Source organism: Acromyrmex echinatior, chromosome 3, assembly GCF_024713525.1.
Source record: "Acromyrmex echinatior isolate Ae372 chromosome 3, ASM2471352v2, whole genome shotgun sequence".
Taxonomy (NCBI): Eukaryota; Metazoa; Arthropoda; class Insecta; order Hymenoptera; family Formicidae; genus Acromyrmex; species Acromyrmex echinatior.
The window spans coordinates 12,369,411-12,387,158 of record NC_141854.1 but is presented as its reverse complement, the minus strand read 5'-3'; the positions used below and the strand labels follow the sequence as shown (position 1 = coordinate 12,387,158).

General features: G+C 30.4%; 1 protein-coding gene across 7 annotated transcripts in view; it reads left to right on the top strand.

Moving 5' to 3' along the window:
* KaiR1D (Kainate-type ionotropic glutamate receptor subunit 1D) overlaps positions 1-17,748 on the top strand; it is a 429,757-nt gene that overhangs the window by 282,995 nt on the left and 129,014 nt on the right. For all 7 annotated transcript variants that reach the window (XM_087404686.1, XM_087404682.1, XM_087404685.1 and 4 more), the window contains 2 exons: positions 5,497-5,709; positions 10,324-10,479. In XM_087404686.1, coding sequence (XP_087260812.1) covers positions 5,634-5,709; positions 10,324-10,479 — 232 coding nt within the window. In that variant the 5' untranslated portion in view covers positions 5,497-5,633. The remainder of the gene's footprint in view (positions 1-5,496; positions 5,710-10,323; positions 10,480-17,748) is intronic.

Below are 17,748 nucleotides of genomic sequence, written 5' to 3'. Positions count from 1 at the left end.
AAAATTTGTTACACAAGAACAAATGTAATTATTAGCATGTTTTTTTACTTTCAATTAATTAATATTGATAGTGAAATGTTTTCTTTTCTCATTTGATACATAATACAAAATTTTTTAATATTACTTTCTTGCACTAATTTAAATAGTAATATTTAACTTTAGAATAAAATGGTAAGACTAGAAAGACCTTTTTAAAAATTTAGAAAAGAGAAAAAATAATGTGCATCTAAATATTAACAACGTTTTTCTACACATTATAGATATTAAATTTATTTTATGTCACATAAAATTATAAATAAAGAGAAAGAGTAAATATTTCATACCACGTTATTGTCATGATATAAAGTTATTTCAATAAAAGCTTTACATTTCAAATATGTCATTTTATATATATTTGTTACAGTTTTATTGGTTTCTTGTTTTACTTATTTCTCATTATTTATTTAATGAATAAAATGGTCAGCAATAAATTTAGAAATATTATATTATTTAGAAATATTACTGTATATTAATTATTATGTATTTAATAAAATTATTAAATATTCTTAATTATAAATATTATTAATATATCTTATCTTCATTATCTTCTTATTTTTTGAAATTTTATTTCCTGAAAATTTAATCTATATGTTATAGAATATATACTTAGTAAAAAAATGTGAGGGATATTTTTAACAAATCCATCATGTTTCATTTTTAGAAAAATCAATTTACTTTAGCTACTTTATCTTATTTTATTAGATTTTATTTTACTTTATTTTATATTTTACATTTTTATTTTTGTAGTTTACACGCTTAAGTTTTCAAGAACTTTTACATAATTTACACATCTAAAATTGTTATTTTATTGCTTAATGTACCACTAAATTATATCAGTAAATAATTAAACTAATCGATAATATGTCAATTACAATAAGTTCTGGAAGCTTTATACATATGCATTTTAATATGCACATAATAAATCAATCATCATTGATACATATTCTAAAATTAATCAATTATATTAATCTTTCCTAATCTATTCATTTCAAAGTAATTATTCTGAGAGACGTTGTATTTATGTATACTATTAATGGAATCATTACTTCAAATCAGAATAAATTATTATTTTATACATTAAATTTTTTATTCATATTACTTTTTACAAAAAGATATTTAACCCTCTGTCTGTAATTTGAGTCTTTTTTAGTACAAGTAAAATTATTCACTTTTAAATTTCTGAATAAAAGAATCTGGTTTCCCTTTTTAAAATTTGTTAAAAACTTGTCTGATAATGTAATAAAGATGTTAAAAGATACCTCTGAATTTTTCCATATTTTTTTAAAAGTTTAGGATAGTAAAAAACTTGAGCTTGCAATGAAGGGAATAAAAATATAATTGCAGACGGAGAGTTAATAAAATAGTTATAGTTTTTGGAAAAAAGTTGTTTTCAAGTTCAAACTTTTAACAAACATTTTGTAAATTTTATAAAATATTAATCTTTGTTCTAAAAATCACTCAACTGAACGACTCAAATAGCCGATTAATTTTACAAATAATGAATAATGTATACTCATCTCATGGCTTTTCCGTTGTCGGTCAACGATGTCTCTCCTAGGCTTCTTTCTCTTCTCAGGAATCTTCGAGACATAAATTCAACACGACACTAATGAAAATACTGTTAATCACAATTGTGCGCATATTAATTCAGAGTATAATAATCACGCGGCATTTGCATGACATTCTCAACGTAACCCGAACAACGTAACGCGATCCGCCAATCCCGCAAAATACGTGAAATATTATTAATGATATAACATGGCTTTCTGTTTGAATCATTCGACCCGATAGTTCGCTCTCAATTTGGAAATAGTATTAGAGAAATGATATTTAAATTGGCGAAAAATTCGGGACACGTCTGCCTCAATTTCTATTTTAAATGACTGAATCGCGCGAAACATGTCTGCTTCAATAAATCGACATTGTTAGCCGTGATGCCGTTATCGAGTTGCTAACCGTGAGAGTTAATCAATCGCGATGTTGGAGTTCGGTAATTGTTAATTGTTCATGAGGAACGATCGCGATTCGAAGGATAATACGCAACACGCGGAGCGGCTAGCCGTTCGCTCGAGTGTCGAAGGGCGAATGATAACGCGGCGACCTTGTGTACGCTACATCGCGCTTTGTATGTACGTTACAATGCAAACATCAAGGCTGCGTGCCAATCTATTTCTGTGAAGTATTTAACGTATTGGAAAGTAAATATACGCCGAAATATCGTGCTCTTTGTTTTTCAAATAGTGGAGCGCCAAATTTGTAGAATGTCAACGCTGGCAGAAAAAGGAGAATCGCATATATCAATTGATTCGTTTCATCACTATGAAATATTTAACAATAAAGATACGTTATATATTAAATGTACGCTGAACATTTTGATCTTTGTATTTAAAATTAATATCGTTGAACAGATTGCCATCGCTTATTTCTTGTGGATCCATTAGCGTCGTCGAAAATGATTAATTTTATTCGAGAAATTATTAGATTAAAATTGTTACTTAAATCTTAATTCAATTATGCTCTACAAGTGATTTTCATATAAGTGTTTATATATAACTGACTTTACTTTTTAATTTTTTGTTGTATAAATACATGTGTACCATATATTATCAACAATCAATTTAATTAATTAGTTACTGTATTTTAATATTACACACCAACTGAATTATCTGGTTAATGCAAATATAAATAGGTTATTAATTCCTTTAACTTAATTACCAGAAATTAATTTGTTAATATTAGTTGTGTTACATGTTATTTATAAGGAATCGAAGGATAATATGAACCGAAAATAGAGCATATCAATTATAAAAACTACGAAAATCAATAGTAAATGATGCAGTAATATAAGTACAAGTGCAATTACGAATACGCGAATTCTATATTAGCTATTTTCGATCGTATAAAATTGATTCTATCGATATTTTCTTGTTAACATTTTTTATTTTTTAAGAATGTAGTGTTATTCAGATTATGTAGTAATTACATATAAAATACATGAATGAATTTTATTGAATATTTGATTATACAATAGATATACAGATTTTTATTTTTTGATAATTTTAACAATCAATTTATTTAAAAAAAATGTTAAGATTATTATTTTTCATAATTCTTGAAAAATTTTAGATATTTCTAATAATTTTATTAAATTGCAAATAAAAATTTTGTTATAATAAAATATTTTTAAAAAAAGTAAATTTTTTCACAAATAAAACCAAATTTTTTAAATAATCAGAAAATGAAACAAGCCAATATCGTAATATTTTATCATTTTTACATATGTGTATGCGTATAAAAATAATAATAAATATATTTTAGGCCGGGAGTCGAACCTGGATCTCTTGCATTCCGTGCAAGCGTCCTAAGCCTTTGCTTAGTAATATTTTTAATTGGTATATGAATATGATATTACTATATATGATGTATGATATATATATATATATGATATGATATATATGTAAATTAATTCCTAAAGACTCCTTAATGATATAAAATTGTTGGATATAAAAGGGCAATAGGAGTCAAGCATGGTAATTTTTGTGCAAACTAATACGGTTAACAAAACAACTTTAATAATAATTAATCCGCTTACATGTTTCAGCTCACTTTTAATCCTCAGAGACAATATGATGTAATTACAAAAAATTTTTTTTACAAACTCATTCATTTCAGTGAGCCACTTCCATTTATTAACGGAAACTATAATATAAAAACGAACTCTAATAACAATCTAAAATGTATTAAAATTATTAAAAGATAAATTTGTTGAGAAAGAGAAAACAAAAACGATTTATTGTAAAATAATAGGAGATAGTAGACTAAAACAAAAATTCATATCGCAAACACTTAAATTCTAGCGATTTAGTCAAAAGCAGTCTTTGACCATTCAGCGAATAAGTGTCAATTATGTTGAAATTAATGAATAACTTTTAATACATTTAAAACGTTAATCGCAAAGAAAAAGAAAAAAAGAAGGGAAAAAAACTCTAATATTAATTATAGTCCAGATAGACATCCAAATCAAAATTGAATCTTTAATAATTTAAATGTAACAAAGAATATACATTGATTGATCAATCAATCTATAGCTTGTGTTGTAAAAAAGTTATGAGAACCATAGTATTCTGAAAGTGATCTATATGCAGGTTACCTTAGCGAGGATAATTGCTATATGGATGTTACATCCACGGCTGTTACATTTTTAGTTCCACTTAAGATCGGCAGTTTTTCTGCGAAAGATTTTACTATCCTGTCAGAAATCGATAATCAATATCGAAATTGCCAATACTAAGATTCCTGATAGTGCATCTTCTAAACAAAAAAAAAATCATCAAATTTAGCTCTCCTGGCGAAAATATTTTTCTAAAAACCGGAAGAAAGTTGACACGCGTATATAAAAAAGTTATTAAAATTTGAACTGTTAGTTGGAGAGTTTCCGTGTGCCGGAGATTTGGTCAAAAAGCCAGAGTTTCCAGTCGAAAGCCGGAGATGTGGTAAGCAGTGGTTATAACAGTAATGATTATTTCTAGGTCAGAGTTAAATCCTGCGCTTTGAAGCTAAAGCTCGCAAGATTAACCCCTTTCCATACACATTATAACGCGCGTTAAGCGCATATGTTTATAGAAACGTATTTGATTAGGATAGTCCATGTACAGACGTATATTTGACGCGCAGTAATGCATGCATTTAAATCAAGGATTATTCATAATTATTCACGATGTATTCGCAATAATATGCACAAAAAAATCACACACTATAATATACACTTTATTTTATATAAAAAATTCTTTGTGAATTGACAGTAATACTGCTGTTGTCTATTCTATTGTATATTGTTGCAATGAAATTGAACTCTTAGTACTGTGCCGTGCAACTGTATTATTCGAAAGGCAGCAATAAATCTTCAGTTAAGGCAACCATGTTTGAGAATATTCTAATCAGATGTTATTTATCGTGTAAGAATTACAGCTGTAAGAACTATTTATAGGGGCATATCTTAATAGCTATATATTTAATATAATATTAATGTAACGTGAATTCATATATATACATTTCTTTTTTATAAAGAATGTTGTTGTAACAACCAAAGCCAATATATTCTCAGTTTATACCAACCTAACCAATGTTTAATCAATGCATCGCCAATGAATTGTATTACTAATGTAAGATAGTATCTAATTTGATTAATGTTTCGTGATCTTATTCCTACAATTTCGCGTGCAATATTCCGGTGATGATGATCGCCTATCGTCGCTCAATTTTGCTCGTCCTTTCATTGCTTTCCTATCCTCGTAGGCAACGATGTTCCTCAATCATCGCTGATTTCGTGTCGGCAATCGGTGACACCGGGCGCGCCCGAAATACAATTCTCTTGTAAACGAGAACAGATATGCAGACCGAATACGAAGACTTGTGGTGTGCATTTTAATGAACTCGCTGTCCAATCTTGTTTTCCAGTGGCGTAAGTTCCTTCGGGAGGACAAAGAGAAGGAGAGGAGGAGACAGAGAGGAAGAGAGAGGGGGTTACAGGCAGCGGCGGTGGAGGCAACGACGGAAGGCACAGGGAGAGACGGCGGGGTGAACCGGAACCGGAAATGGCTGCGAGGTGGCTGCTACTGCTGGCGCTCCTCGCCGCCCACGCCGCGGCTCTTCCTGATTTCATTAGGATAGGTGAGTATCTTTCTCCTGGTGTGAAAGCCACGACCCTTTCGACCACATTCAATGGCGTCAGTAAAATTATTATCAATGTCTCGATCGATAATATCCACGAGTAAGGAAACGGTAGTACGAACTTAGCTTTTGAGATAATATTCGTAGAAGCTTTACGAATATTATAATCAGATAAAATCTTATTCCTTAGTTAATTTGAAGTGAAATTTAATTGTAGACTTAATTATTGAGATAAATAATCGTAGTGATTAAAGCAAGTTTTTTTTTGACGTAAAAGCACTTGAAGTGATTTTCTCACACAAAATCTTGTTTTATTTATAAAAAAAAATTATAATATAATAGTTAAATTAACATTATTATTTTTTTATTCCTTTTTATTTATTATATCTCTTTTATGTTTCAATTTTTGTAATCATGATAAACTTTTAATTATATTTTTATTTAAATATATATGAAATACTATACTGTATATATCAAAAACCTATTTTTGGATAAATTATATCGCCTTATGTTTTCAATCTACAATTCTTGGTTTATATTCATACAGTTACGTATTAGGCAATTGCCAAATATTGTTAAACTATAACGACTCCGTGAAAATGTTTTGCTGGCCAGACAAATAATTGAAATTAATAGCGGCGATAAAAGGGTATGCTACTAACGGTGCTCTATTTAATTGGCATTGATGGTAGTGCAAGAGAAACACAGGCAACGTGACGCAGATAACATGCATTTTACCGTGTGCGACGACAATTACCGAAGTTCTGGCTGTTGCGCGTCAGAGAGAAAATCACTCTGATAGCAACCACGCGTGTACTGTTGCGCATGTAGCGGATATATAAACAAGAGGTATTTCACAGTTAAATGTCGCTAACCATCTGCCTGTGGATATATTGAAAGTAGCTGCCTCTGTGAACAGCAGATACTGATATAGCACATTCCGCTTACAAGTCACGAAAATCTGCAAAATCTCATGGTTGAAAATAACATATAAAAGAGATACATATTTTTAAAAGATTTTTCACACCCAACGACTGAACAATAATTTTACATATTTTAAATCGAAAAAAATGTTAAGAATTTTTATATGTTGTCTCGCAAAAATTTATATTAAAAAATTTTTACAATTTCTATTTATATTTTATAAAAATCAAAAGGATAAAATTAGCCTTTTATATAAATATTTAAAAAATTATTATAAATTAATAAGATAATTTTAATGCAATTTAGTAATAAATATAAAATCATGTTAAAATAATGTAATAATAAATAATTAATATAATAAAAAAATAAGATATAAATTTACAAATATTGACACTACTATGTTGTTTTATGATGCAAAATATTTTTATGCATTCTCTTTTTATGGAACCGGTTTTAAAAATATATTTTGTAATTTTGTCGCAAAATTTTTACTTGTTTTTACTTGAAAACCACAAACATATTTAAATTCGCGCGCAGGAAATTATGAGATCGAAAATTTTTATCGATATTTTCTAATAGAAAACAAAATCTCATTTACTTAATGGAAATTCTTTGTTATTGTACATGCTATCAATATCTAACAAAACAAAATAAAACAAAATTAATAATGTTATTGTTATCAGAATTTAATAGTAACAACATTATACTGACCACAAAGTTTCTATTTCGAAAATAATTGATTTACATATATCTGAAAAATAATTATAATTTATAACAGAAGTACTTTGCTTGCATATCAGCTTTTTGCAGTTTTGCAGTTTTATCTCTTAAAAATATGATGAAACAACAACAGCTCGTATATTTTACGCACATGCAAAACTGTCACGTCACTGTTTAATATTACGATTGTCATTTCTCGACGACGCGCGGATATACGCGTGGATGTACGTGATACCGAATGCCCGACTATACTCGGTGAACTTTTATCGAAACGTAAATTCAACGATGCACTCAATTTCCGAACGCTTTCTTTTCCAAGGTAGCGAGAGAGAAGCAAAAGCAGATCGATATACACGTCCGAGCTCAGGGAGATACGTGCTGTACTTGCTACGAGTTTTGATGCATTCGTTCGTACTACGTCCGTACGCTTGTTCCGTGTGGCATATCACCAATGCCGTGTATGGCCAATAGCTTTCTGTATCGGAAAACTGAAAAAGGAAAGAAATTTACGAAATAGTACAAAGAGAGACTAGAACGAGAGAGAGAAAACTAGAAATTCTTTTAGCTTACATTACGCCGATTGAATTTTAAGCGTTTCGCATTTCTTATTTTTCTAATTTTTCGCGGTATCTTTTTCGGTGCCAGTTCAATTCGTTCAACTTTCTTCTACTACTTCATTTTTATCTCCTTTTTCCATCGCTATTGTTAGTCGAACAATTATTACATCATAGTCTCTCTTTTTAAGGAAATTATGTTTGAAAATTGAATAGCTGATATGAGGAAAAATCTGAAAAGAATAAAAATCCGTTTTTGTTCTGATAAAAATATGTAACAGTACGATATACAAATCATTTTTTAATTTTGTTATACGGTTTAAACGTACACAAATGTCTATGCATAACAGATTATACATAAAATAGTTATACGGGAAAAATGTAATTAAGTTTGTAATGTACGCTCACAAAGCTGTCTTTTGCGCGCATGATATAACCAGGATTACAAACAATCTTTTGTTTTAGAACAGCGGCTCATTACGTGCTTTGAATTCAACGTTATTATAAACGGGAGCTGTCAAATTGACGCGAAAATTAAAAGCGGCGTGCGCCATAATCATGTATAGTTTTCGTGATTTATTTGAGTCAACCGGCCATGACGGTGGAAAGTTCATTTAATCGCACGTATAATTAAATGGCGTGATTTTATATAAAACACTAAGAATGAACCTTAATATGTATTGTGGGAACAATTTAACATATTTATTGCGTTATAATGATTGTAACGGAAGCGACAGTTGTTGGCATTCTCAATCACTCTGTGCGAAATAATTTATTAGCGATCAATGAATATTTAAATTCATTTAATTTGATTGGGCAGCTGACCTGAAAAAAGGTAACGTTTAATTTATGTAAACGTTTATTTTCCAACGTTTGCGACGATTTTACGATCGATTGTCACATCTGAAATATTTATCGATATTTGCGACACAAATTCAGTTGATTGCTCAATAAGTCATTAACTACAAAATTATTATTTATCTCTCTCACTCCAGTTTTTCTCATATTTTGTAAATTGTTTTCTTTTTTTCAATTTTCCGATATAGAAAGTTATTGGCCATACATGGCATTGGTGAAATGCCACAGAATAAGGATATAAACGTAGTACGAACGAATGCATTAAAACTCGTAACAAGTATAGCATTATTGCGCGCTTTTATCACATTTGCTAGTTTCTGCTTTCTCTCCTTGACGAAAGTGTTACTGATGTACTAATTCAAAATTCCTATATATGAATCTGATAAAGAAATTGCAATGGATTTATTCTCCCACTGCGAGGACAATGTGTGTTCATCTTTCTTCATTTTGCGTTAAATTTTCAAACTATTACTTATTTTCATATTTTCATTCTCATTTACATTATTAGGTTTATTATTGTCACAATGAGCGTAGCGAGTCGAGCGACGTACCTTATGAGGTATGCCAAAGAGAATCGATAGCAGGTCGCTAACGAGAGACGTAAATCTATTCCACAAATTCTATAAATCGCAGAGTCAAGCCGGTGCAGCTGCTCGTACAGTTACTTTATGACGTACACGAGATTAAAATCAATTTATGGCGCCAATTTCTCCTAACCGAATGAATTGGAAGGCGCAGAATTTTAGCGGACAATACGAAGAAACTGTCGCGAGTACTTATGTGACGCGAAATGATGGAAATGACAACGAATGGAACGAATGTGTACTCTCATATCTCTTTTCTCGATCAAAAAAAAAAAAAATAAATAAATAAATGAATAAATAAAAATAATAAATCTGTGTTTACATATGGAAATTTTCGATCGGGATACAACTTTAAATACAAAGATATTTTACGAACTTTAATCCAATTTTGTTTCATAGCAGTCGAATTATGATTTAGCGCTGTTATTTCTTTTCTGATATTTTACTTTTTAAATCTTTTATTTTGTGATTTATTTGTACGATATTGTGCCGATACTAGATAAAATTTTTCAAGATTTTTGTTTTTATAAGAATCAATAAATTAATATATTTTTAAAATTCGTTAGAACTTATAAAAAGTATTTTTGTACTTAATATACCTTTTTCAGAATATTAATATAGTTTTTTGAAGTGCATTTATTAAATACATATGTTCAAACTTATATCAAAATATTCTTGCCAAAGACATTAGAATTATTTCGAAGACACTGAACATGTAAAAATGTAACATGTAAACACATGCGCATAAAATACATTGTACAGTGAAGTTACACGGAACACGGTTCTAGTCGGGATCATCTCACGTAGGTGTAAATAGACCATAAATCTTTATCCTGCTCTAGTGAACAGAAAACCGGGTAAATAGACGGTTGGATAAAGATATTCTGTAATGGTGCTCGTAGACAGAAAATAAGTAGTGCACGTGTGGATCTCGTCAAAGTAGCACCCTTTAATATGGATGCGTGATTTCCCAGGCGGGCTGTTTCATCCGTCGGACGACAAGCAGGAAGTGGCCTTTCGCTACGCCGCGGAGAAGATCAACGCCAACCGGGACATCCTGCCCAAGTCTCGCCTCAGCGCTCAGGTCGAGGTGATACAGCCGCAAGATAGTTTCCACGCCTCGAAACGAGGTGAGTTTCATAATTGAATCGGAAATACTTGTCGGATTATATCAGATTCTGTCACGCTTTGGGTGTTTCAAAAATTTTCTCGTGAAAATCGACTATTTTCATCGTCGCTCAGTGTCAATCAGTGTGATGCATTTTTTACCTCTATTTTGTTTAACATGGAAAATTGAAATTTACGTTGCCAGTTAGTATCTATCTTTAATTTTTTATTTCTTTATTGTACCGCACACCTAAGTAAAATATTTTTTAAATATATTTGAAATTAAAAAAAAAAGATATTTACATATGCATGTACAGACGTTTAGAATAGAAAAATATGAATCTTATGACTTTGTAGCTTTTTAAAATTTTGATTTAAATATTGTGCTGTTAAAGAATCCAAAAAAGATGCTTCTATTACAAAATTTTCTCTCACTTTAATTAAAGAAATGAGAAAAAGTGCATTAAAAAAATTCTTCTTTTATTAATAATGTATAGTTTAAAACTAAAAAAGTTATCAAAAAAACTGGATAGAATTACTTTAGTTAGCGATATCGATAAAAGTTAATCGATATTGACGAGTTAAGAACAACTTATGCTGTGCGAGCAAAGGACTACTATTTTGTCGAGAAACTTCGCGTTAATGTATAGGTGTGGTATACCGAATCGCACAAACTGCCTTGAGAGTTTGTGTGACTTGCTTGATGCGCGAAATAAATTCTATTTACACGATTAAGGATTCGAGAGATTGTCGCGTAAAGCTTCACTCTCGCCAATACTAGAACAGAGCTCTACCATCTGATTCCTGGTGTGACGATCCCATTCTCCAATACTAGCACAGCTTCCTAACATCCTTATCTCAGGCGAAGCGAAGCCTCTCTAACGCTAAATCTTGTTACTTGCAGTTTCGGCATGTCTAGTGCACCGCGTTCGTGAATCGAAGTTAGTTTTAACGTGCTAAAAATTTTACTTTACTCGAATATGTACTTTGCAACGTAATAGCGATAGCTCGTGCAAATCGACCACTTTTTAAATATTACATTTAAAAGTGGTACTTTTTCTTTATAAACTTTTTACTTGAATTTTTACATAGTTAAATACATGTGAATTAGTATTTAAGTCGATAATGTAGATTATATAACAATTAAAAAGGATTACTTTTTTATAAAACCAATATTAAATTTCTTTTTATAATACAATATTACAGATGTGTATAGTTATATACATAAAATGTTCTATTACTGTCGTACCGTTATAATAGTAAAATATAATGTAAATTGTATGATTTGTAAATATTTTGAATTTTACACATGTGTTGAGATATTTCTTCCAAAGTGACAAAATATTAAGATATAAGCAGTAATAATAAATTAAAGAAAATACTTCAGTATATCTAAATATTTGAATTTTTTCTTAAATATTATATGATTAATTTTTTTATTACTATTTTATATCATGTTTTTTTCATAACTGTCTGTCTCTCATATATTATTTGAAAGGCAACATGTGGTGATGTATGTACGTACATGAAGAATTGTCTCTTGATTCAGAAAATAGGTCACGAATTTCATTTCTGTGTTGGGAAAGTCATGGGGGAAAGTTCAATATGAAAATAATTCTACATGATATACATATACATATAATACAAGCCTGCGGTTAGTCGCTTAACTATACATATATGCAGCAGAAAATTAATAACGTCCAGCACAAAATAATAACTCGGTGGATATTTGCGCATGGAATTAACTAGGGCCAACGTAATTACCATGTCGAGTTACTAAATGATTAAAGCGAACGGCGCATTCTAAATATGCACACTAGAGTCGCATGCAGGCGCATCGGTCAAGCCGCGAATGTGTGCGAGCGTGTGAACCGCCGCAAAGCGCGCGCATAGGGGCCAGATAGCCGAATTTGGCTGTGCTCCAGCACGGTATTACACCGTGAAAGCAATTTTATTGATAAACTTCTGTTTGCCAGAAGTTAACAAATCTCCTTGGGACACGCCGATCGCTACGGCCGAGCTGGCCGAGCACAATCGCGTCGTGCATTCGGCGACGTTCGAATTCGTTGTCGTGGGTGATTCAAAAAATTTATCTCTCTCTGTAAATCAGCGGTGAAACAGCACAGTGTGGAATAACGAGCATTCTGTCGGACATGTAACTCAAACTTCGTTAACAATAGAGTATACTACGTTATAATAGCGAACATGAGATTCCAGCTTTGTTAACAATGGCGTATAATGGGAATATAATGCGATTTATGCAAGATTTAAGCTTTATGGATATACAGTAGGATTAGGAATATGATCTCGAATTCCAGATATTAATATTTTATCTAGATATTAATGTAGTAGACGTTTTATATATATATCGCAAGTCGAATAAGAAATTTGAATATTTTTAATAATTTAAGATGTAAATAAAACAGACAATCAATTTACGTATAATTAGAATATTTTGTTTAGAATATTAAATTTGATTGTTTTAAATTAAAAATCTTGGTCAATTTTATTAAAATATGTGAGTAGGAGAGACCGGGATCAATTGATTATAGGGGTAAGTAGAATAATCGAGGCTATATTAAAAACAAAATACGCGAGACATGCGTAAACGTGTCTGAATATGCAGCAGCGACTGCCTCTAAGTCTGTCGTAACATCTTGTTGCGAACACTATTGATAAAAGTTACACCACAATTTTAAAAAATCGTACACTAAAGTACAATAAATATTTTTATTCTTAAGATTTTTGTTTTACAATCGTATATGATTGACTGAGATATTTGATTTCTTAGATAGTAAGTGTAGTTCTTACTTAATAAAGTCCAACAGATTTTTTTTGTTTATGTGTCTTTGTTATCGTATATTGTTAATATTTTTAAAAAACGGATGGGGGATAGTAGACTAACCATAGAACTGTATCTTACTCACCATAGAACTCATTTAGTGACGACTCTTATAGTACTTACTCAAAATTTTATTTCTTTAAAGAGATTTTTCTCAGTGGTAAATGTTTAGTTCCCTCATATGCAATCTTGAAAACTAGGCTCATTCGATGTATTTTTGCACGAAATAAACAAATTTTGCAAAAAGCATTGTTTTGCCCTGTGAAGCGAATGTTTATGTTTAAAATATATTTTTAAAAAATTTATTTTTATAAAAGTTTTATTATGTATCCAAAGATGTAGCTTAAAATACATTAATCTTTATTTTATAATAATCTTAGTCGAATTATCCCAGTTCCGGGGCTAATTAAATCAGATGGAATGCATTAGAAAAATACATTTTTTCATATTAGTTATCAGTTTCCCCTTATTATTAAAATATTATTAGGTATTCAAATGTATATATAAATTCGAAATTGAAAAATGAGTCTATTAGCTCCAATCTCCCCTATTTAAAAATAAGGAATTACATATTTATCAATATGTAGAGAAAAGAAAGATGATATGAAGATATAAATGAAACTGTAAATAAGATAATAAATAGTTTTATGTCGTTTTGAACAAAATATAAAAAGTATGGAGATATTCAAAATTAAATCTACTCTATGCATAAACTGTATTATTTAAATATTGATAATAAATTTATTTCTAATATTGTACATATTATATATTTTACATATATATATATATATATATATATACATATATAAACCGACGTTATTCATTTATTTGGTTAGCGAAGTAATTATGCCACAGTCTCGCTCGAGACAAAGAAAGAGGAGAAAAGAAGTAGTACTGATAAACGGTTGTCTGCGACGTCGGACGCAATAGCGGGATAAATTAAATGCTGGAAATTCACGTCAGGTCTCGTGTTCTTCTCGTCGTTTAGGTTTCGTTCGCTCCAGGGCGATGAACCTCTTCGTTCGACAAACAGAAAGAGCGGATAGCCATTTGGACGGTCTCGCTTCGCGTCTTTTTATGATACGACGGAAAAACATTGGTGAATGCGGTTTGCCTTTGTTTGTTTCCTACCTTTGCCATCGCATAGTTGTTGGTAATACAGTTTTACGATTTTGCCTAGCTGTGTCTCGAAATTTTTGGTAATACAGCCTGTCGTTCTCCATTGTGAAATCCCAGTTAGAACGGGAGTTAACGAGGACGCGCGCATTCGATTATGCGCGTCGTTCCACCGAGCCACGTAGAAAAAAAGCATACGGAACGACAGCGGCAAACAGTAGCACGGCAGTTCCAACAGAGACAGTTGTTGAATTCGTTCCATATGCATTGCGCGATAATCTTTGCGAATAGAGATTTTCTCCAGTTCTTTCCATATATTTTTGTTAAAGCAAAGAAAATACTTTGCCAAGTAAATGAAAATAATATTCTTTTAACTATGAAAATGTTTACGGTTTTTACAAAAACTTTAAAAGCACAATAGCAAAAATTTTATTTGTTTATATTTATGTAAAGAATATTTACACTTTAGTTTTAAAAATACTTATTAATTTACATTTATATGAAAGTATTAAATAATATTTAGAACCTTAAAGGAATCAAGAGTTCAGTAAAATATAATACTTTACTTAAATTTACAGTAAATATATTTAAAAGTTTGTATGTTAAAAGTTTTATGAAATTAGTATCAGTAAACAAATTTATTCATAATTGTAAGACAATACATACTATACACGGAGAGAATTTTAAATTTACCCTGAAAATATAATAGTTCTGATACAATATTTTAAAAATTTTTACTATGCACTTCAATAAAATTAATCAAAACTTATTTTATATTTTATTGTAGTTTTATTAATAAATGAGAGAGATTTACATTAAAATTTTTCGAAATACAATGTTATTCCACGACTATCATATTTTCAGGGTAAATTCTAAGAAAAAATTTTCTCCATGTACATACTATATTTATATTAACTTAGGAATTATAAGGATAATTTTTCCAGGAATAAAAATATGGTAAATAAATTAATATTTTTAAAGCAAAATTTAAGATATCGTGTTCACACGTAATATAATCTATATTATATTACATGCGGCACATACTTCGTATATATTATTAATCGATTATCGTGTAACTTGCGTGAAGGAAAGGAATCTTGTTGAACGACCCTCGGCACTAACGCGAAAATGAGAATATACCGAAATACCCTTGCGAAAGTATAAGAGACGTCTCGTGATATTTTACGCTTACGGCAATGGCGTGGCGGCGGCGTATGTCCGAAGGAGGTTTTCGTATAACTACCCACCCGAGGGTGAAGTAACTCGTCGCGCAAGCGGTAGCGTTGTCCTGCTCGTTTCGCTTTCGCTAAGCCAATTTCCTAAAAATCACCCAGATGAAACGAAAAGTTCCGCGCCGGAGCCGTGGGAGTAACCACAAGCTGCGCTACAGCGATGCCGAGATAGAACAGTCCGCTCTAATTTTGCCGTAACTTTAAAGGTTTCTTCTTTCACATTGTTGTGCCAACTTTCGAGAAAGTATTGGTACGCGAGAAGCGTTTGTGAGACTATCTCGAAAAATGCCATGTGATTTCAGAAGTTCGGAACGAGAGAAATCACGAGATACTCGGGCGTTTTTAACTCTTCATCATCTCAGTAGTCCTTGAAGTGGCGTGCGTGCATTTTATTCGTTGCTTCAGTTGCGTCTAACATAAAAAAATAAAAATAAAAAAAGTCCTTATAAGTAAGACGACATTTTTATGGAAAAATTCTATGGGTACATAAGTAATAAGATTGGATAAAATATAAAGGTTGAGTTAAAAAAAAAATGCTGTCCCAGAAATAAATTTTAATAATAAAAATGACATCTCTATTACCGAGAGGCAAAAGAGGATTGTAATATTCTATGCTGTGTTTTCACAAATATAAATATAAGGAATTTTTCAAATATAAATAAATAATGTAATCTTTTGATATTCTCTCTATCTTATGATATGACGAGATATTGTAGTTGTTAGAAGAACTAAAAAAATTTGATATAAAAAATTATTATAATACATTGATTAATATACCAGTTAAAGTCTTATTTAACTAGTATATTAATCAGTGCTAGTTCCTTTTTATCTTCTTTGCATAAGACATATTAAAATTTATGTGTAATAAAGTGTACAAAGGAAACGTAATTTTAAAAGTGTATAAAATTCAGGGTTAGTAAAAAACATGTTTTAAACGTGTTTTAAACAGCTTGAAACATGCTTAATTGATGTTTTTAATATGTTTTAAATATGTTTTTTTTTATTGTACCGTTTAAAGCATATTTGAAGCATTAAAAACACATTTAAGAAAAAACACAATATGTTTTATTCTTAAAAAAAAAAAACATTAGTCTTTATTAACCCTGATAAAATTATTAAATGTTATCTCGAAACCTAGATTCAAAATAAATAGTCTGTTATATCGTTCACGACAGTGACAACACGCATCGATCCAATTTTTTCTTGGGCGTTGATCAAACGTAATTTCTTTGTTAGCAGTGGTGTCTTTTAGCCTGAAATAGGAGAAATGTCTTTCCTGCATTCTCGGTTATCAGATTCTCAATTCATTATGAACGATATTAAACTAATTTGTCTCCATTATTTTATCAAGACTTTTCATTTATGTTTTGTCATATTTAAATTTTGTGTACCTTATTATGTTTAACTTAATTAGTTATACTTTCAGTTATATAAACTTGTCAGTTATATTATATAAACTTAGTCTGTAGAGTCAAATTTTGTCACAAATATTTATAAACAGAATGTGATCTTTAAGCTAGAAGAGAAATAAGAAAAAGAAAACTAGTTAAATAAAAAAGATATAATATTAATTAAATTTAATGCTAGCTCGATCAAAATACGTAAAAAATCCAAAAGACTAAAAATTATCCTGATAATGTTACAGAAATATAAATTTATTTAAATTAATAGAAAACGATAAATATTTTTTAAAAATGTTTTGAGGTTTGGCTGCTCTCTCTTTGACGTATTGAAATAATAAAAGCGATGTTCTACCTACCATCAAAATCTCTTGATTTATTAACGCTAATTTCCCGATAATTCTGAATATCGGCTAATAGTTATCGGTAGATTACACCAGCCTTCATAAACAGGTCGTCGATTTACGGATGACGATTAAACACGACCAATCCCGTGAGTAATTATACGCGATAACCAGATGGCACGCGCTCATTAGCAGTCGTACAAACAATGTAGGTGCAAACCGCGCTCTCACTAAATGTGGTTCGAACGTAACGATGTGTTGTCTTTCCATGACGTGATTTCCGATCACGTTTCTGTATGTCAACAGATGCTACATGACGGCGAACAGAAGTGAGATCATCAGCGGCTAGAGTTAGAAG